General features: G+C 41.6%; 2 protein-coding genes across 2 annotated transcripts in view; one reads left to right on the top strand and one right to left on the bottom strand.

The window, feature by feature from the left end:
* Positions 1-1,191: 1,191 nt before the first annotated feature.
* Positions 1,192-16,203, bottom strand: part of LOC108113457 (MAM domain-containing glycosylphosphatidylinositol anchor protein 1) — a 66,299-nt gene continuing 51,287 nt past the window's right edge. The window contains exons 8-10 of the mRNA XM_017224037.2: positions 2,862-3,004; positions 1,995-2,153; positions 1,192-1,931 (exon numbers count right to left, since the gene is read on the bottom strand). Of these exons, the coding sequence (XP_017079526.1) occupies positions 1,735-1,931; positions 1,995-2,153; positions 2,862-3,004 (499 nt within the window). The 3' untranslated portion in view covers positions 1,192-1,734. The remainder of the gene's footprint in view (positions 1,932-1,994; positions 2,154-2,861; positions 3,005-16,203) is intronic.
* Positions 3,409-5,677, top strand: LOC108113456 (membrane metallo-endopeptidase-like 1). Its single transcript, XM_017224035.2, has one exon. The coding sequence runs from the start codon at positions 3,433-3,435 to the stop codon at positions 5,476-5,478; it is 2,046 nt and encodes a 681-aa protein (XP_017079524.1). The 5' UTR covers positions 3,409-3,432; the 3' UTR covers positions 5,479-5,677.

Here is a 16,203-nt window from a genome sequence, read left to right as displayed (position 1 = left end):
TGGCGTGGTAAAAATCAATTAATGTTCCATTACCTTTTTTACTGTACAACTAAACATACCGAAGTTATTATTTTAAGACAATTTTTTAAGACAATTTTAAGTTCAGAAGTTGTAAATTTGTGAACTTATTGTGATTATAGGAACCCTACATAAATTTAGTCCACCAGACCTAAAGCTTGAAATAATTATATTAATCGGAAAAGATATGATTGGTATGGTATAACACAAAGCATGTTTATTAACTCATGGTGATTCTCTGTGCATGTGAGGATATAGAACGTAAAAACTAAAAACGAGCAGAGCTCAGGAACTATGAGTGCTAGAATATTGGGGTTAGGCACGTGTATTGTAGAGATGCCTGTACAGCCCCATTTTGTTTGTTCATCCAACGCCTACAAGACGCAAAAACTTTAGTGTTATACGTTGTGATTTTAGTTGGTTTGACCGTATATACCATTTTTTAATATAATAAAAAATATAGATTTTCACATGGGCCGTGATTTCAATATACCATAGCATGTATGTGGAACCTAGATAGACTATGACTTTAATTAGGATAGTTTAATTAGTTAAATAAACTACAATAATAAAGACTTTTATCGTGATCTTGCAGCAAACGATCGTTCACACCTCTCTCAATATGACGACTGACTCCTAGCTCTCTCTCACTGCCGAACGTTGAAGCTCGGTCTGTACTTGCGTCCCGGTAACCGATAAATTAAAGGAATCTTCCACTACGAGTAGTTCTGTTATTCTCTTTTCCACTCGATAACTTTACATATAATACCAACATTTGCCGCTATCTGTTCAGAATCAAGCTAGAAAGTAGGTATTAAGCATGCTTATTTAAGAGATGAATCTCCATCTCGAATGATTTCACCATACGGCCACGCCCACGGTATCACGCAATAACCACGAAGAACTGTAAAGAACCTCGTTAATATAAAAGTTTATGATTTGGTTTGACCTCATATATTATTTTTTGTCGATATCTATCGATGTACCAAACACCCTGTAAAAGGAATTATTTTTTATTAAAATATTTTAAAATTTTCCCTTTAATATATTTTGTGAAGTCAAGGTAAACATTTTAAACTAACGTAACTAGTAAAATTTCACTCGGCGTTGGTTCAAAAAATAACGGGTAACTGGTAGTCGAAGCACTCGAATAAAGGGTTTCGGTTTTTTTTTATATTTATTAGTTTGTTTCATTTAAATGCTTATGGTTCCTGGTTTTTAGAGCATCGATGACTGCCTTTTCTTTTTAATAACTACTTATTTATATGCTTTGATGTCCACTTGGACACAAATTAACATTTATATCTAATGCCTATAATGAGTTTACAATTTGCAATTTTAATTCAAGCTATTCATATAAGGGTTATTTACAGTTTTCTTCAAAGTAGCTGATTTTTTAAAAATAATGTGATATAATTTTAAAGACTTTTTTAATTGCTTTAAACCTATAGATTTTCCAACCACCAGCTAAGATATATTAATTAAAGACCAACAAAACCCATCAACGATTAAAGATTTATAAAAATCAGTATACTATACAGACGCTGATTATTACATCTTTTAATTTGGAGGAATGCATTGATTTTTGGAATTACATAGTTGCTATCCCTTACTGTAAGCTTTGGCATTTAAGTACCTATTTTTGGCTTTGTAAAGTTTTTATTTCAAATTTTTTAATGGCACTTTATTATTATTTATATAAGTATTATTCGATTTTCAACCACTCCAGTGTTTAACCAACAGCGAAAGGAACGGGAGTAGCCAGAAGGTAACAGGCAAGCGAGGGGCTGCCGTATGGCCCTGGCTTTCAGAATTCTTGCCTTTAGACCAGTCGAAACCTTTTGGGCTATTGCCCGTCAGCTTTTGTTTTGATTTGTCAATCTCGTTCAGATTCGATAGGTATTTTATGCTCGCTGGAAAAAATAGAAAACAGCATAACCTTAATCAATTGTTGGGAAAACATTGGAAGGACTCACATTTGCCGGATACCATCACCGAATTTGTTGGTCCTTCGACGACAATGCCGCTTAAAGGAGTGTTGGTGTAACTTTCCAGGGATTTTTCTGCTGTTATATTTGGTGTGCGCGGCAACGTTTTGGTTGTGGGCGGAGGCTGTGTTGTTGGCGGATTTGACACTACACAGAAAAATTAAAGTCGGTAAAGTGTCCCTTAATTTAATTGTTTAATGTGTCATAAATGAAATTTTAGAAAAACCAATTCAGGAGAATTAGATAAATTTTTAATTTAGTTTCAGATCGGTATTCTGCAGCTCGGTAAAAACATTGCTCATTTCTAAATGCTGTTCCATTAAACAAAACTATACACGAAAGGCGGAGAATGACTAATTTTCGTTCGTTTTTTATCGGACCCAAAAAGATGTTTTTAAAGAATGCAACCGACAAGCAACTCTAAATAGAGAATACTTATGTGTACAATGTAAGCAGTGATTAACCCTTTTTAAATTTGTTCGCAGATAAATTGTGCGAAACCGTTTTACACGCTAAGTCTTTATTTAATTTCTTAATTTTCGTAATTTAAAATGATTAAAATATGAAATTTTAATGGGTTAGACTTCAGATTTGATATATGGAAAAATAATATTCAAGGTCAAAAGAAAAGTTCTATCTTAATATTATAGATGCCACAGTTTGGCGCGGCTTATGATTCGATGCTGAGCAGGCATTCTCTAGAATCTGTATGCTTACTCGGAACTTTCTATCTCTTATACAAAGATGATATTTCAGCGGTTATTGAGACATCTGCGGTTGTCGCCGAACAATAAATAACACATATGCGTGTAGGCTTAGCTAAGAGACATCCATAGTTGATAGACAACCACTTACTGTATAGCTTAATATTGCCGTCCATGTCGCCACGAGGATTTTTGGCTACGCACTTGTAGTTGCCGTAATCGCTGCTTTGTACATTGGTAATCGTCAATCGCATGCTCGCTTTGTAAGACGGATGACCTGGAATAGTTTCGGTTCTGAAAGAGGAGGAGACAACAGAATGAGGAAAGTTTAATGCCAGATGATGTACTCGTTGTAGATCAGACGCAACAACTAGCCATTGGGTTTCAAGGCCAAGGTGAAACTGATATGCGCGCACTTATGTCTAATCAAAATGCGACAAAAATAGACTACTGTGGCTCCAGATACAGTTAAAGAAATAAAATTACACAATGCAACAAAAGTATTTTCTTTTATTTTATTGAAATTTTTAAATCAACCAAATGGACAAGTAGCCGACAAAAGTTCTTCAATCATTAACAATTTTAAGAAATTATTTAGTCTGTAGGTATGGCTGCGTACCACGGCTTCCTTTCAAGATGATGACTGACAGCGAGCCCAACTATATTTCACCGTCGTTGAATCGTTGTTTGACCAGTTACAATTTGTCGCAGATGAAACCATAATGGTGACGCTTAGCCTGGTGGCCTGCCTAATTTTTTCACTCTCATGGCGGACCACGCTTACCACTTGCCGCCAGACTGTCGCCTCCCGAAGCATCAAACAATCCTTGGCGGAGCAACTGTTGAGTTACATTGACCCTAAGGCGCGCCCCTGTGAGAACTTCTACCAGTACGCCTGTGGCAACTGGCTTCAGCAGCATCAGCAGCACCACTCTCCGCACCATAGGCATTGGGCAAGGTGGGTCAGAGGTCGTGAACACTACCAAACCCAGCTGCTGCCGAGCCATACTTTAGGTTTGATAGACCACTCCGTAAACAAGAAACTTGCACTCCTGCTGAGAAACAGAAATGAAAGCTCCTACATTTTAGAGCAGATGCGGCTGTATTATCGTTATTGCAAACGCCTTAAGCCCTACAACTTGAAGAAATATATTAATCTACTGCCGCCCACCAACTGCACGCAGTGGTCTGTGGGTCGAGGATGGAGTCCGGAGCGATTTGATTGGATATCTACCTTAGGACGTCTGCGTCTACACGGCCTAAACGGGGTCTTGTTGAGAGAGGATGTTTTGCCGAGATGGGACGACTCGCGCAGCTACAGCATATACGTGAACAAACCGAGTCGTCATGAGACTTTGCCAATGGGCCAGGGAGCAATGATCGAATTGCTTCTAGATATTGGTCTAACCAAGCGGAAGGCCAACGCCTTAGCTCGGATGGTGGATGATTTCGAGCGGAAATTGCACCGACTGCAAGAGCTGGAGGACGACGAGGGTGCGCACGAAATGCAACTTGGCTACCTGGACACTTACCTACCTCAGCTCCGATGGCTATCTTTCATGCGTCAGTTGAGCATTGATTTCGATTTGGATCTGCACTCTACATTGTTTATTGAAAATATCCCCTACCTTAAGGCTCTCTGTAAATTGGTAGATGAAGAGAGTCCGGATACCGTCTGCAATTATATTATGATTAAATGGTTGGCTTTCCTCAAACAAGAGGGTCCTTCCGATATATCGCGGGACGGGTGCATTGCCAGCCTCAGAAGGGCTATGCCCCTGACTAGCAGTTGGCTAGTTGGTCAGCAATTTTCTGATCCGGAGTCCGAGTCTAACGTCCGCTCTTTGTTTCAGCGCCTCAAGGGGCGCTTTGCGCAGATCTTGGCGAAGAATCAGATGAGATTATCGCAGCCAATCTTGCACATTTTGCAGCAGAAGCTGCATGCAGTGCGCATGCAGTTGGGATTTTTTCAGTCTGAGGAAATGGAATACGTTGAGCAATACAACGACCGTGTCAATCTGAGCGGTCATTCCTTCTATGCAAATCAGCTGCTGTTGCTACGCCTACGCGTTGAGGAGAACCATAATCTGCTCTCCTCAAACTTGACAAATTCTACGAGGAGCAGCATCAGGTATCTGACAGAAAGCTGGGAGGCAAGCAATTCGTCTCCTCTATATATCAGACCCCGCAACCTGCTATTTATACCGTACGGTCTCCTTCAGTTACCCGTATGGCATCGCAACATTACCGACCTGCAGCGGTATGCCGTGATGGGTTTTGCCTTAGCCCATGAAATGGCTCATGGCTTCGACTTATCTGGAATGGACTATGATGCTCAGGGAAACATAATAGGCCCAGTTGAAGAGATTGGGGACAACAGACAATTTCAACTAGGGCTAAACTGCCTACAGCAGCAGATGACCACCGGGTCAAAGTGGATTGACGAAACACTGGCTGATTATGTAGCACTTCGGCTCACTTATGAGTCTTTTTTCGATTCGCGGGCTGACACACAAAAGCCAAGTGATTTGGTTAAGCCACAGTTCAGTCAGCGGAAACTTTTCTTTATCACATTTGCCCAGATATTTTGCGGCCGGACGGCTGTCAGTACCATGACCTCACAGTCCGAGGATCATTTAAAGCATGCTGTGGATGAGTTGCGTGTGATGCAGACTCTGGCAAATTTTGATGAATTCTCAAAAGAGTTTAATTGCGATACAAGGCACTCTGTCAAGATGCAGTTTAGCCCTCAGTGTCGTCTTTGGTGATTGCCCATTAAATATTTCCCAACAGATTCAATATACACTCTAAAAGTATTAATTATAATAAAAATATTAAAAAAGTTTAAAGTAATTATGGTAGGAGAAAATTATAGTGTGCTAAATGATAGTGTCGTCGTGAAACATTTTTACGTTTAGAATCCATAGGTATTGGCAAATAAATAATATTATTTAACCAAAACGTAAACCTTTATGAGACACTACAGTTTTTTAAAGTTTCTTTTTTTTACGGGTTGCGTTGATCTAATTACTGTTATCATTATTTGTTAAGCAACTGAGAGTTTTTAATTGCTGTAGAATAATTAAACTGGGGCAGTTTAATTTCCAAATTTTATTCCGAGTTCAAATCAAACCAAATCAACTTAGCAGACTAAACCACGCCGAAAAGTACCAGCTTAACAACAAAAGCTTCGAGCCTTAGCAGTTCTACAAAAGCTCCAAAGGGCATGCGCTACAAAGTAACAAACAAACACAACCTTGACAACACATGCCTTGTCGTTCCAATAGCTGTCTTTAGTACGGCAACACGGTTCAGTTTTTACAGGCCGATGGAACTTCTAGGTGGTCGAAAGACCGCCCTCGTTGATAAAACGCTTCGGCTGCCAGCCTCCAATGGCCACCTCATCGTTGCCCTTATTGTACAGCTTCACAAACTTGCCCTCGGGATCGATCTCTTTGTTCTCCACATTGCCTTTGGCACTGGCTGACACTCATTAGTCCAAGATGCTGCGATCTTCAGATTCGTCGACCACAGCACGCTTGCCATTAACAACGTGAGGGTATGGCACGTGGAAGTACGCAGCGATTAGCTGAAGGACTGTACCGTGACCAGGCTGGCGAAAGGGGTAATGTTCAGGCGTTAGCTGGCTGAGCCTGAGAGTACGCCACGCCAGCCTCATTGGCAGGATCCAAGACGGACGAGGGAACGGAAGCAGTGCTGGATAATTGCTCGCAAGGATGCAAAGAGCATGATGTCGGCGATTACACGTTGGACAGCCGAAGGATGAGCATCCGCGGGCTAAGAGCCCAGACTTGAGGCATACGAAGGTCGGATAACTCCCGAAGAGTTACAGCGGATCCCGGCGCGACTTCCCTTAGCTGCAAGATCTTATTGATATCTGATATATTAACCGTCGATTATTTAAACGGTTGCGCAAAAGATCAAGGGCAACATCATAGTTAGAGTTATTAAGAACAAGAATGAATGACTCCAAGAATGACTCTCGCAGACATGAAATCAGCCACTTGAGCTTCTCCATCTTGGTCAATTCAGGAAGGCTGTCAATGGTCGTCTTAAACAGGGCGCAGAAATCGAACCACTCGGCATAGCCACCGCTGAATGTTGGCATCGGCGTGCATGGAATGGGTAAAATACCATCACCACTGGTACCATACAATAACGTAGAGTGATTCTACTAGAGCGCTTGGCAACTTCCACCTGGATGTTGACGTGCACGTTCGTGGCTAGCTGAGAGAATTTCCAATATAAATATAGGTCACTTTTTCTCGTCTCCGCAGCATCTTTACCCTGCTTGCAACAGTAGATCCAATGGCTTCAGCTCCAGACTCCATTATGTTATTTAAGTGCACGGTTATGACAACAAAAACAAGTTTCCGTCACTTTTAAACTGACCACAATAATCAAAACGGCGTGCGATCACGTCGGGGTCAGCACACTAAACCACGGCGGATGCAAAAAGTACCAGCTTAACAACAAAAGCTTCGAGCTACAGAAGTTTTACAAAAGCTCCCAAAAGCGCATGCCCTACAAAATAACAGTAAAGCGCATGCGAAACTGGTAGAACCAAAACAAAATAGAAACTGCTGATAGGCCTACCGCTGCTCATCCGTCTGCGTCTTTGGCTGCTTGGTCCAACATTATTATTATTATTGTTATTATTAATTTTAATTATTAATTTTATTATTATAATTATTATTATTATTATTATTATTATTATTTCTATTATTATTATTATTATTATTATTATTATTATTATGCCCGCAAGGGCACCCCATCCGGGGTGACGGGCCTGACACACCCGCGATCCCTAGTCACGGCACGACCATGGATAGCACAAGGACCAATGTCTGGACGCAACGTTTTGAATTGAAGATTGCGGGCTGACGAATGCGGCATTCTGTTACCTTAGTAAGCAAGTGTGACATCTTGCAGAAATGGCTTTGAGGATAATGCCCCCTTCGCCTCCGTTCAATTTAAGTTCTCCAATTAAGTTCGAACCGCACACCGATGGCGCGGTGCTACAGGCGCAGTTGAATGCATTCCTGCTTTAGAGTCTGTCCTGGCTCTGAACACAGATGCCCATGAAGCTCTGTGTCAACCCTCGCGTGAACCTCACTGCCTCACTGTCATTTTGGACTACCGCACATATGCGGGGAGATAGCGGTTTACAGTATGGACCCACTCACACAAGATGACCAACGTACGACGAAAAACTGACAATGAAGTAGACGTATTTAGGAAGAGTAGCTTGATGCCAAGATCACCGGACAACAACGAGACGATGATAACCCATCCAAATCCTAACCTTGCGGACAAGGACAACTTAGAGGCCACACCGACGCAATAGACTCCTCCTCTTACACAGACCTCCACGTTAAGCTCCCCACGACAGAAGCTGATATATGTACAAGATGCAGGCATTAGAAGAGAAGGCCTTATCACAGTGCACATCAATCTTAAACATCAGCATGGACGTTAAGGATGGCACTTCAGAACTGAGTGAGCTCTTTGATGTTATAGAAAACTAACGATCAAGTTGGAAAACCGCAGAAATAGAGCGCCCAAAGGAAACGAGAAAGCCAAAGAATACATACCTGGCAATACAACGATGGAAACGTTTCGACACTTAAGAAGAGGACGGCCTCTAGCCCGGCGGCACAGGAGATGAGCAAGAAGGTGCGAAATAAGTGGCAACGAGACGAGCAAGCAGTGCAGCGTGACGACATCGTTGCGTTGTATGAGCTGAAGTAGCAGAGTGGACTGGATTGGAAAAATTCAAGCAGACGTAGAAGACAGCAAAATCCAATTGGGTGTGGTGAGCGACTGAGGCGATTTCATATATGATATTTTTCGAATACACGAATTGTTTAACGTCAATTAAATTCTTACTTTGTTGTATCAAAACGTTTAAATATTGAATTGTATCACTGTTTGTAAACGGCTTGAACGCATTACTATGGATGCTAGAACGATCCTCGCTATGACTGTGCCTCTACTAAGGGCATAGTTATCTGAACTAGGTTTGGATACAACTGGCAGAAAAAGATCTTTGCAGGATCGGTTGTTCGATCATTATGCATTAGATGTGGCTGACGATGAGGACAGCGAGGCTGATGGGGAAGTTGCGAGTATTAGTAGTGCTTCCAATTACCAAGAGGCGGCTAAACCTAGTAGCTCGAGATTTACACTACGCTATATTCAGGACAGTGTTTCATCATTTTCAGGCTCCGAAAAGGAAGACGTTAATCACTGGCTGTCTGAATTCGATGACGTTGCAGTTATCGTGAGTTGGGATAATTTGCAGAAATTTATTTATGCTAAGAAACTTCTGATTGGAGCAGCCAAGCTCTACATTAAATGTACAAGGGGAGTTAGGGGTTGGATTGAGCTGAAAAACGCGTTGAAGGAAGAATTCGGTAAAAAGCGATGTTCCGCAGAGATACACAAAATTTTGCGCAAAAGGCAAAAGCAACCAAAATAGACATGCATCGAGTATCTCTATAGTTTAATGGAGATCAGCAAACCGATAAATCTTGATGAGGAAAGTCTAGTATCGTACTTCATAGATGGCATCCCAGATAGCCAGGTCAACAAGGCAGGGTTGTATCGAGCGAATTCCATTAGGGAACTTAAAGCCGAATTAAGCATTTACGAAAAGATGAAGGGTAAGGGAAATACTAAAGACAATTTGAACAGGGAATCGACAGGTAAACCGACTCAGAGCAATTTTAAAAGGAAATGCTTCAAGTGTAACAGCGAAGGCCATATTGCTAAGGATTGCAAAGGCGAAGTAATATGTTACAAGTGCAACAAGAAAGGATATATCCCTAAAAATTGCGATGAGAATAAAGAAACTATTTCCGTTTGCAAACATACTGGAAGAAAAAGCTGCGAAGGGACTCATTTTCAAAAAGATGAAAGCTGAAGGAGTGACATTCATAGCCATGATTGATGGTGTATGCTTCTCGGTAACTTTCCATGTCGCCAAACAGAACGAACTCGAGTACTCTGCGGTTGTGGGAAACGATGTGCTACAGTCAGTCGACGTAATGTTCAGTTCCAACGGCGTCGAGTTCAGGGCAAAAGAGAGAGACTTAGCATCGACATTTAATGGAATGTGTGTCACGGAGATAGTCGAGAAAAGTTCCGTCCTAGATAAAATTAATTTATCTCACATGGCCGACAATCAAAAACTAAAGGTACAGGAAGAGGAGAAACAGATCGCAGCTAGCCAGTCGACCTCCAAAAAGACTAGGAAGCAACCAGTGAAGGAAGTTCCACCGTCGAGCGAAGAAGAGTCCGACGCTGAGGAGCAGATCGACGATCAGGTTGAGGACGATATCGACTCCGAGGCAGAAGTCGCGGCTGAAGATGAGAATAGTGACGAAGAGGAAGATGATGACGAAGAAAGGCAAGGAATATAAGATACCCGAGGAATCCAACTCTGAAGGATTAAAAGAAAAGAGCGGAATTCCTAAAGAGTCCGTTGGTAGGATTCCCATAGGAACGCCAAAAAATCAGCGTCTATGCCGCGAACTTACCAAATGAATACAATTGTTTACCAAGAGCGGCGAAATCGAGAGCATTCAGATGTTGGGCATTAAGGCCGTAATAAAGTTCACAACCGATGAAGGCTTCTGTAAATCATTCTTGGCCAACGAAACTATCGTCAACCGCGTACCTATTTTTATCGAGCCCAACTCTCTGCTGAAGCACAGATTAATGAAAAGACGCACTGCAAAAAGCCACGCCCCCGGAAAGTTCCAGAAGAACACATTTGGCCACAAACCTTTTAATAAGCGTCCGTCACATGCAATCCGTTTATAAAAACTTAGAAACTGAATATGCCGTAGAAGAATTAGTTGGCATAAAAAGAACACAGTATGTAACTGGAATGAAACTTCGTCCAAAATTTTTCGCCCCTTACAAAGTAACTAAAAAACTTAATCACGGGCGTTGTAAAGTAAAGAAAGAAGGTAATCAGGAGGGACCAAACATTACTGCGACAGCAGCCGAATACATGAAAAAATGGGGTTCATTCAGGGGCGAATGAAGATTCAGGATAGCCGAGAGTAGCACCAACGAGAAAAGAATGGAACGTTAATTGACTAGACAAAGCAAAGCTGATACAAGAAATTAACGCAAGACAGAGCCGTCACCCATGGGGGCTGGGGTATAAAATCGTGATAAACAAGAAGAGGAAATGGACCATATAGATAAAACATTATTCCCCTTACACACAAATAGCAAAGCGAGAACTACTCAACCAATAGCAGAAGAACACATCGAGCTCTTCACAGTGGACGAGCTACTGAAAGCGGCAAAATCCTTAAAAAGGGAAAATGCCAAAGGGCCCGACAACATCCCAGCAGAGGTCCTAAGAGTGATCGCTGAGAATAGGCCTCAAATCCTGTTGGATATGTATAACTGGTGCATTACCAGCGGGAAATTTCCAGACACATGAAAACTCCAACGATTGGATCTGATAAGCAAGGGTAATAAAGACCCCTAACCCCATCAGCTTATCGACCACTAGGCATGCTTAACACAACCGGAAACTTTTAGAGAAACTGATCAAGCCACGACTAGCAGCAGCGATCGAAAGAGGTGGGAGCCTTTCCCCGATGCAGTATGGTTTTAGACCAGGCAGGTCGACCATTGGAGCAATCCAAGAAGTCGTTAACAAAGCACTCAGAAGCCAACAAGGCAACCACTTCCCGAGACCGGTAGTTCTTCTAGCAACACTTTATGTTAAAAACGCATTTAACAGTGTTAAATGGGACAACATAATGGATGCTCTAAAACGAGGATTCCAAATCTCAGGATACCTAATGCGGATAATGCAGAACTATCTTGACAACCGACGAATACTATATCAAACAAAAGCAGGAGAGAAATGTATAGAGATAGCTTTAGGAGCGCCACAAGGATCAATACTTGGACTAGATCTATAGAACATCAGCTACGATGAAATTTTTCACCTAGATATGCCTGAAGACACGACTATTGTGGGGTACGCAGATGACATAGTCGCAGTCATAAAAGCTCGAAACACCGAGCATGCACTGCGAAAGTTAACGCAAGAAATGATACGAGTAAAAAGCTGGCTGAACTCACATGATCTGAAACTGGCGGATGAAAAAACCGAGCTACTGCTAGCCAGCAGAAACCAGGATCCCTCTAGAAATAGAAAACATGGGAATAGGGGAAAACATAATAAGGACGCAGATACATAATACCTCCGAGGGTATAAAGTACCTAGGAGCTAGACTGGACTCAAAAATGACATTCAGTGCACACATGCAAGAGACGAGAAAGCGGGCGCCCGAGACTACAAAGGCGCTTAGCAGACTCATGGCAAACGTGGGCGGCCCCTTACAATCAAGGCGGAAACTGTTAATGGAGATAAACCGCGCAATCATGCCGTACGGATGTGAGGTCTGGGCAGGAACCCTGAGCGTGCAAAGAACCATGGCTCTAAGAATCGCGAACGCGTATATAACGGTATCCGGACCTGCTGCACTAGTAATAGCAGGCGCGATACCAATCGACCTCTTGGCCAAAGCGCGAAGACAGACCTACGAGAGGAGACGGACAGGAGAGACGGCGAGAACGTTAATCGAGCGAATTAGAGAAGAAATCCTCTAACAATGGCAGAAAAGATGGAAAGCTGAGGAAAGAGGAAGATGGACAGCTAGACTGTTACCAAACCTGGTAAAATGGTGTGCACGGAAACACGGAGACGTGGATTACACGTTACGCAGATGCTGACAGGCCATGGCTACTTTGTTGGCTTTTTACACTCTATAGGGAAAAGAACGGACGCATGATGTGTTTATGGAGATGCGGAGAGCGACAATGTGGAGCACACCATCTTCCACTGCAGAAAATTCTGTCCTGCGCGCAATATCCTAGAACAAGCTGTTGGGGCAATAAGCACAGAAAATATTGTCACGAAAATTATAGACAGCGAAGCATCCTCAGAGCTAAGAAGCCTGATCTGAACCTATCAACTGGGTAATCTGGACGCAGAATAAAGAGTGCACATAGCACTGAACTGGCGCCACCTCGAAGTAATGCGAAAGCTGTTCCGAGGTTGAAACACGGCCAAAGGCGAGGGGGTTTATTGGGTGCAAGCCCCACATACCTTATTTGCGATGGCAAACGGGAAGATGCGTCAGGCATTCCCCCTCCTCCACCCCAAAACAAATTTTTATTATTATTATTATTAATTTAATTATTATTAATATTATTATTATTATTTTTAATTTAATTATTATTAATATTATTAATTTTATTATTATTATTATTATTTTTATTATTAATATTATTATTATTGTTTGTTTACATTTTTGATTTTGTATTTTTTTGTCTTGTAAAATTGGGAGCGGGTCCTAATAAAGCTTATTCGCTCAGCGATTTTTTCGCCGCTCATCATAATGTCGAAGCATGTAAGGGAAGTCATATGAAAACTAAAAACAGGTACTAAACGAATTGCATACCTCTACCACTTTCTGTGCCTTTTCGTGTTTTTCGATAGCCGACAATTAAATAACCCCTTTTCCCGTTAATCAATATAAAATCATATTGTATATACCTCCGAGTCGGTTCAACATATTTAGCAGCGCCGTCGTCGCTATATTTTATCAATCCATCTAAGGGAAAAAGGCATAGGAAGCCAAAAAGAAAAGTTACTGATCGGATCGAATCGGCCAACCAGGTATAGAATGTTAAAACTTGGATATTATCCATCTTACAAACTTTTCCATTTGTGAAAGAAAAAAATAATTTTTATAACAAACAATTTCATGCACTAACAACTATTATTTTTTTATACATTTTTATATACATATAAGTGTACCTATAGTATATACATTCGAATGTAATAGAAAAAAGTGTATAACTTGGACCGTTTAAATTAAATACTTGTCGTATTCGCAAATCAATTCCCCAATTTTAAATAAAATCACTGAAAAACTCTCTCATTTGCCGCGCTTGTCCCTTATTTTCCCAAGCCTTAGCCTTAGCGCTATTTTCTTGGGCCTTTGGGATTCCGCTTATATATTTATTGCCCTTAGATCTCTGACAGTGTATCATTTTCCGTGTGTAGCAGATACTGAACAACCAGGTGAATACGAAGTCATACATACAGATTGAAAAAAGTAATCATTTAATATGTTGTGTAGCTGGAGACGCTTTGGGCACAGTCAGGGCATTCAAAATCATAAATCCTGAAGCACAGTCAGGGCATTCAAAATCCCAAATCCTGAAGCGGGTGTACCGTAATGATTGCTGATTTTCTTCAAGAATATATCGAAACTTTTTAATCTGCTGAAAATGTCCCGCTATCAGCCTTGAGATACCTGATCGACACAGTCAGACCCCTTTATGATTCTTTGAAGTTTGTTGGCGATAAACAACGTACATATAACGAACAATCAAAGTCGGTGCAGAAACTAAGAGAAATCGGGAAGAGAGAGAATGCGCGTAGGCTCCAAAAATGTTCAGCCAAGCCATATTTTTCCGAAAATGAGTAGAAATAAAAATAAAAGACTTTTCTTCTTCGAACCGAACGGACGCGTTTTTTTACTGTCGTTTATCTTTGCTGTAATAGTCGCGAATTAAATTCGAACTTAATATTTATGTATTAGATTTAATTTAAACTTCATTGGCTTGTCTTCCGCACCGTGAAGGAAACTGTGTAGTTTTCCATCTCATTTTAAATATATTTAAGTTCATTCATCTCCATCTTATCTTGTCTTATTTCGCGATTAAATGAAATGATTAAAATGAAGTGCATCCCATTTATAATCTGCAATACTACCCAGTGCAATGCACAAATTGTCAGGAGTATAGACACACCAGGGCTTACTGTTCACTTTAAACCGTCTGTGTAGCTTGTGGAGACTTCCACAATTCGGCCAACAGCCCTGCCAACAAAGAAGACCCCAAAAAAAAAAAAAATGCGTCAACTGCCAAGGTAACCACACGGCAAACTAAAGAGGCTGCACGATCTACAAGAAGATAAAGGACCAAATGCGTAAAGAGACAGCAACGCGTCATCAGAATACACAAAATGTGTAGAATTACCCGCGTACGACGCGGGAAGTATTCTCCGACACGGCTGTAAGATCCTCACTGGGTCAAATATATACCCAGAAGGGTTGCTCATACGCCGATGCCCTTCGATCAGGGACGGAAAACCCACTCCAGCCTAATCTAGGAAACGCTCAACAGACCCAACTTCAGTCGCAATGGCAAATCTAGAATAACCATGAAGTAACACAGTTTCTGAATGATAATCATATCGACATTATGCTAAACAAATACAACTTCCAAGTAAGAGGATACACTCTCTACTGCACAGATCATCCAGATGGTAAAGCCCACGGCGGAGCCGGCATCCTAATCAGGGAACGCATCAGGCACCACTTTCACCGAAGTTTTGCAACTAATTATTTGCAAGCCTTGTCTATTCAAGTGCAGTCAGGCAACGGACCCTCAATATAGCCGCTATCTACTGCCCACCTCGCATTATAATTTCTGAAGGACAATTCATGGACTTTTATATCCTGCTTGCCAAACACACACACGCCTTGTGACTCCCAAAGGAAGGCAATTATATAATGCAATCATATAACCGAACAACAAATTAGACTACGTTTCTCCTGGCAGCCCCACATACTGGCTAACAGACGCCAGGAAAGTTCCAGACCTAATAGACTTTGGGTTGACAAACAACATTCCACGCAATTTAATAAGCGCCAGAGCACTTTCGGACCTTTCGTCAGACCATTCGCCAGTGCAAATAACTCTCCTTCAAAGCACAAAAATTACAGATGACCCCCACAGGTTGACGTCGCACAGAACCAACTGGTTAAAATACAAAAAGTATGTAAGCTCACACATCAAATTAAACCCTCAATTTAAACTCGCAGCGGACATCGACGGCTCTACCGATGCTCCTGAAGAAGTATTCGTGGAGGCAGCCATTATCGCAACACCACAAGGTAGGGAGATGCAAACCAACCACCTTAAAACTAATCTGCAAATTGATCGGCTAGTCCTAGAAAAGAGGAGCCTGCGATGTGCCTGGCAAACCAACAGATCGCCGTCATCAAAACAACGTCTTAATAAAGCCACTCGCCTACTAAATCGAGGTCTAAAGCAAGAAGCAGAAAAGGCACACCTGCGGTATATTAAAAAACTTTCGCCAACCAGTACAAAACATCCTCTGTGGAGGGCTCATCCAAATCTGAGCTACCCTATCGAAAAAGTCACCCCGATAAGAAATTCATTTGGCAGCTGAGTACGCAGTGACGCTCATAAGCTATTTGAGTCGTATCTATACAACAGAACCTTCGCAGTAAGGTGCAACACAGCAACATCCGGCGACTACATTATCAAAACTGGAGTCCCGCAAGGAAGCGCGATAGGGCCTACTCTGTTCGTCTTACATCTACGTTCGCTGA

This window comes from Drosophila eugracilis, unplaced genomic scaffold (genome assembly GCF_018153835.1).
Source record: "Drosophila eugracilis isolate 14026-0451.02 unplaced genomic scaffold, ASM1815383v1 contig_1828, whole genome shotgun sequence".
NCBI lineage: Eukaryota > Metazoa > Arthropoda > Insecta > Diptera > Drosophilidae > Drosophila > Drosophila eugracilis.
The sequence above is the reverse complement of the archived record's forward strand: the minus strand, read 5'-3'. Positions and strand labels throughout refer to the sequence as shown.

Excerpts from the sequence above, each read along its gene's own strand:
- LOC108113456 (XM_017224035.2), top strand. The coding sequence starts at position 3,433 with ATGGTGACGCTTAGCCTGGTGGCCTGCCTAATTTTTTCACTCTCATGG.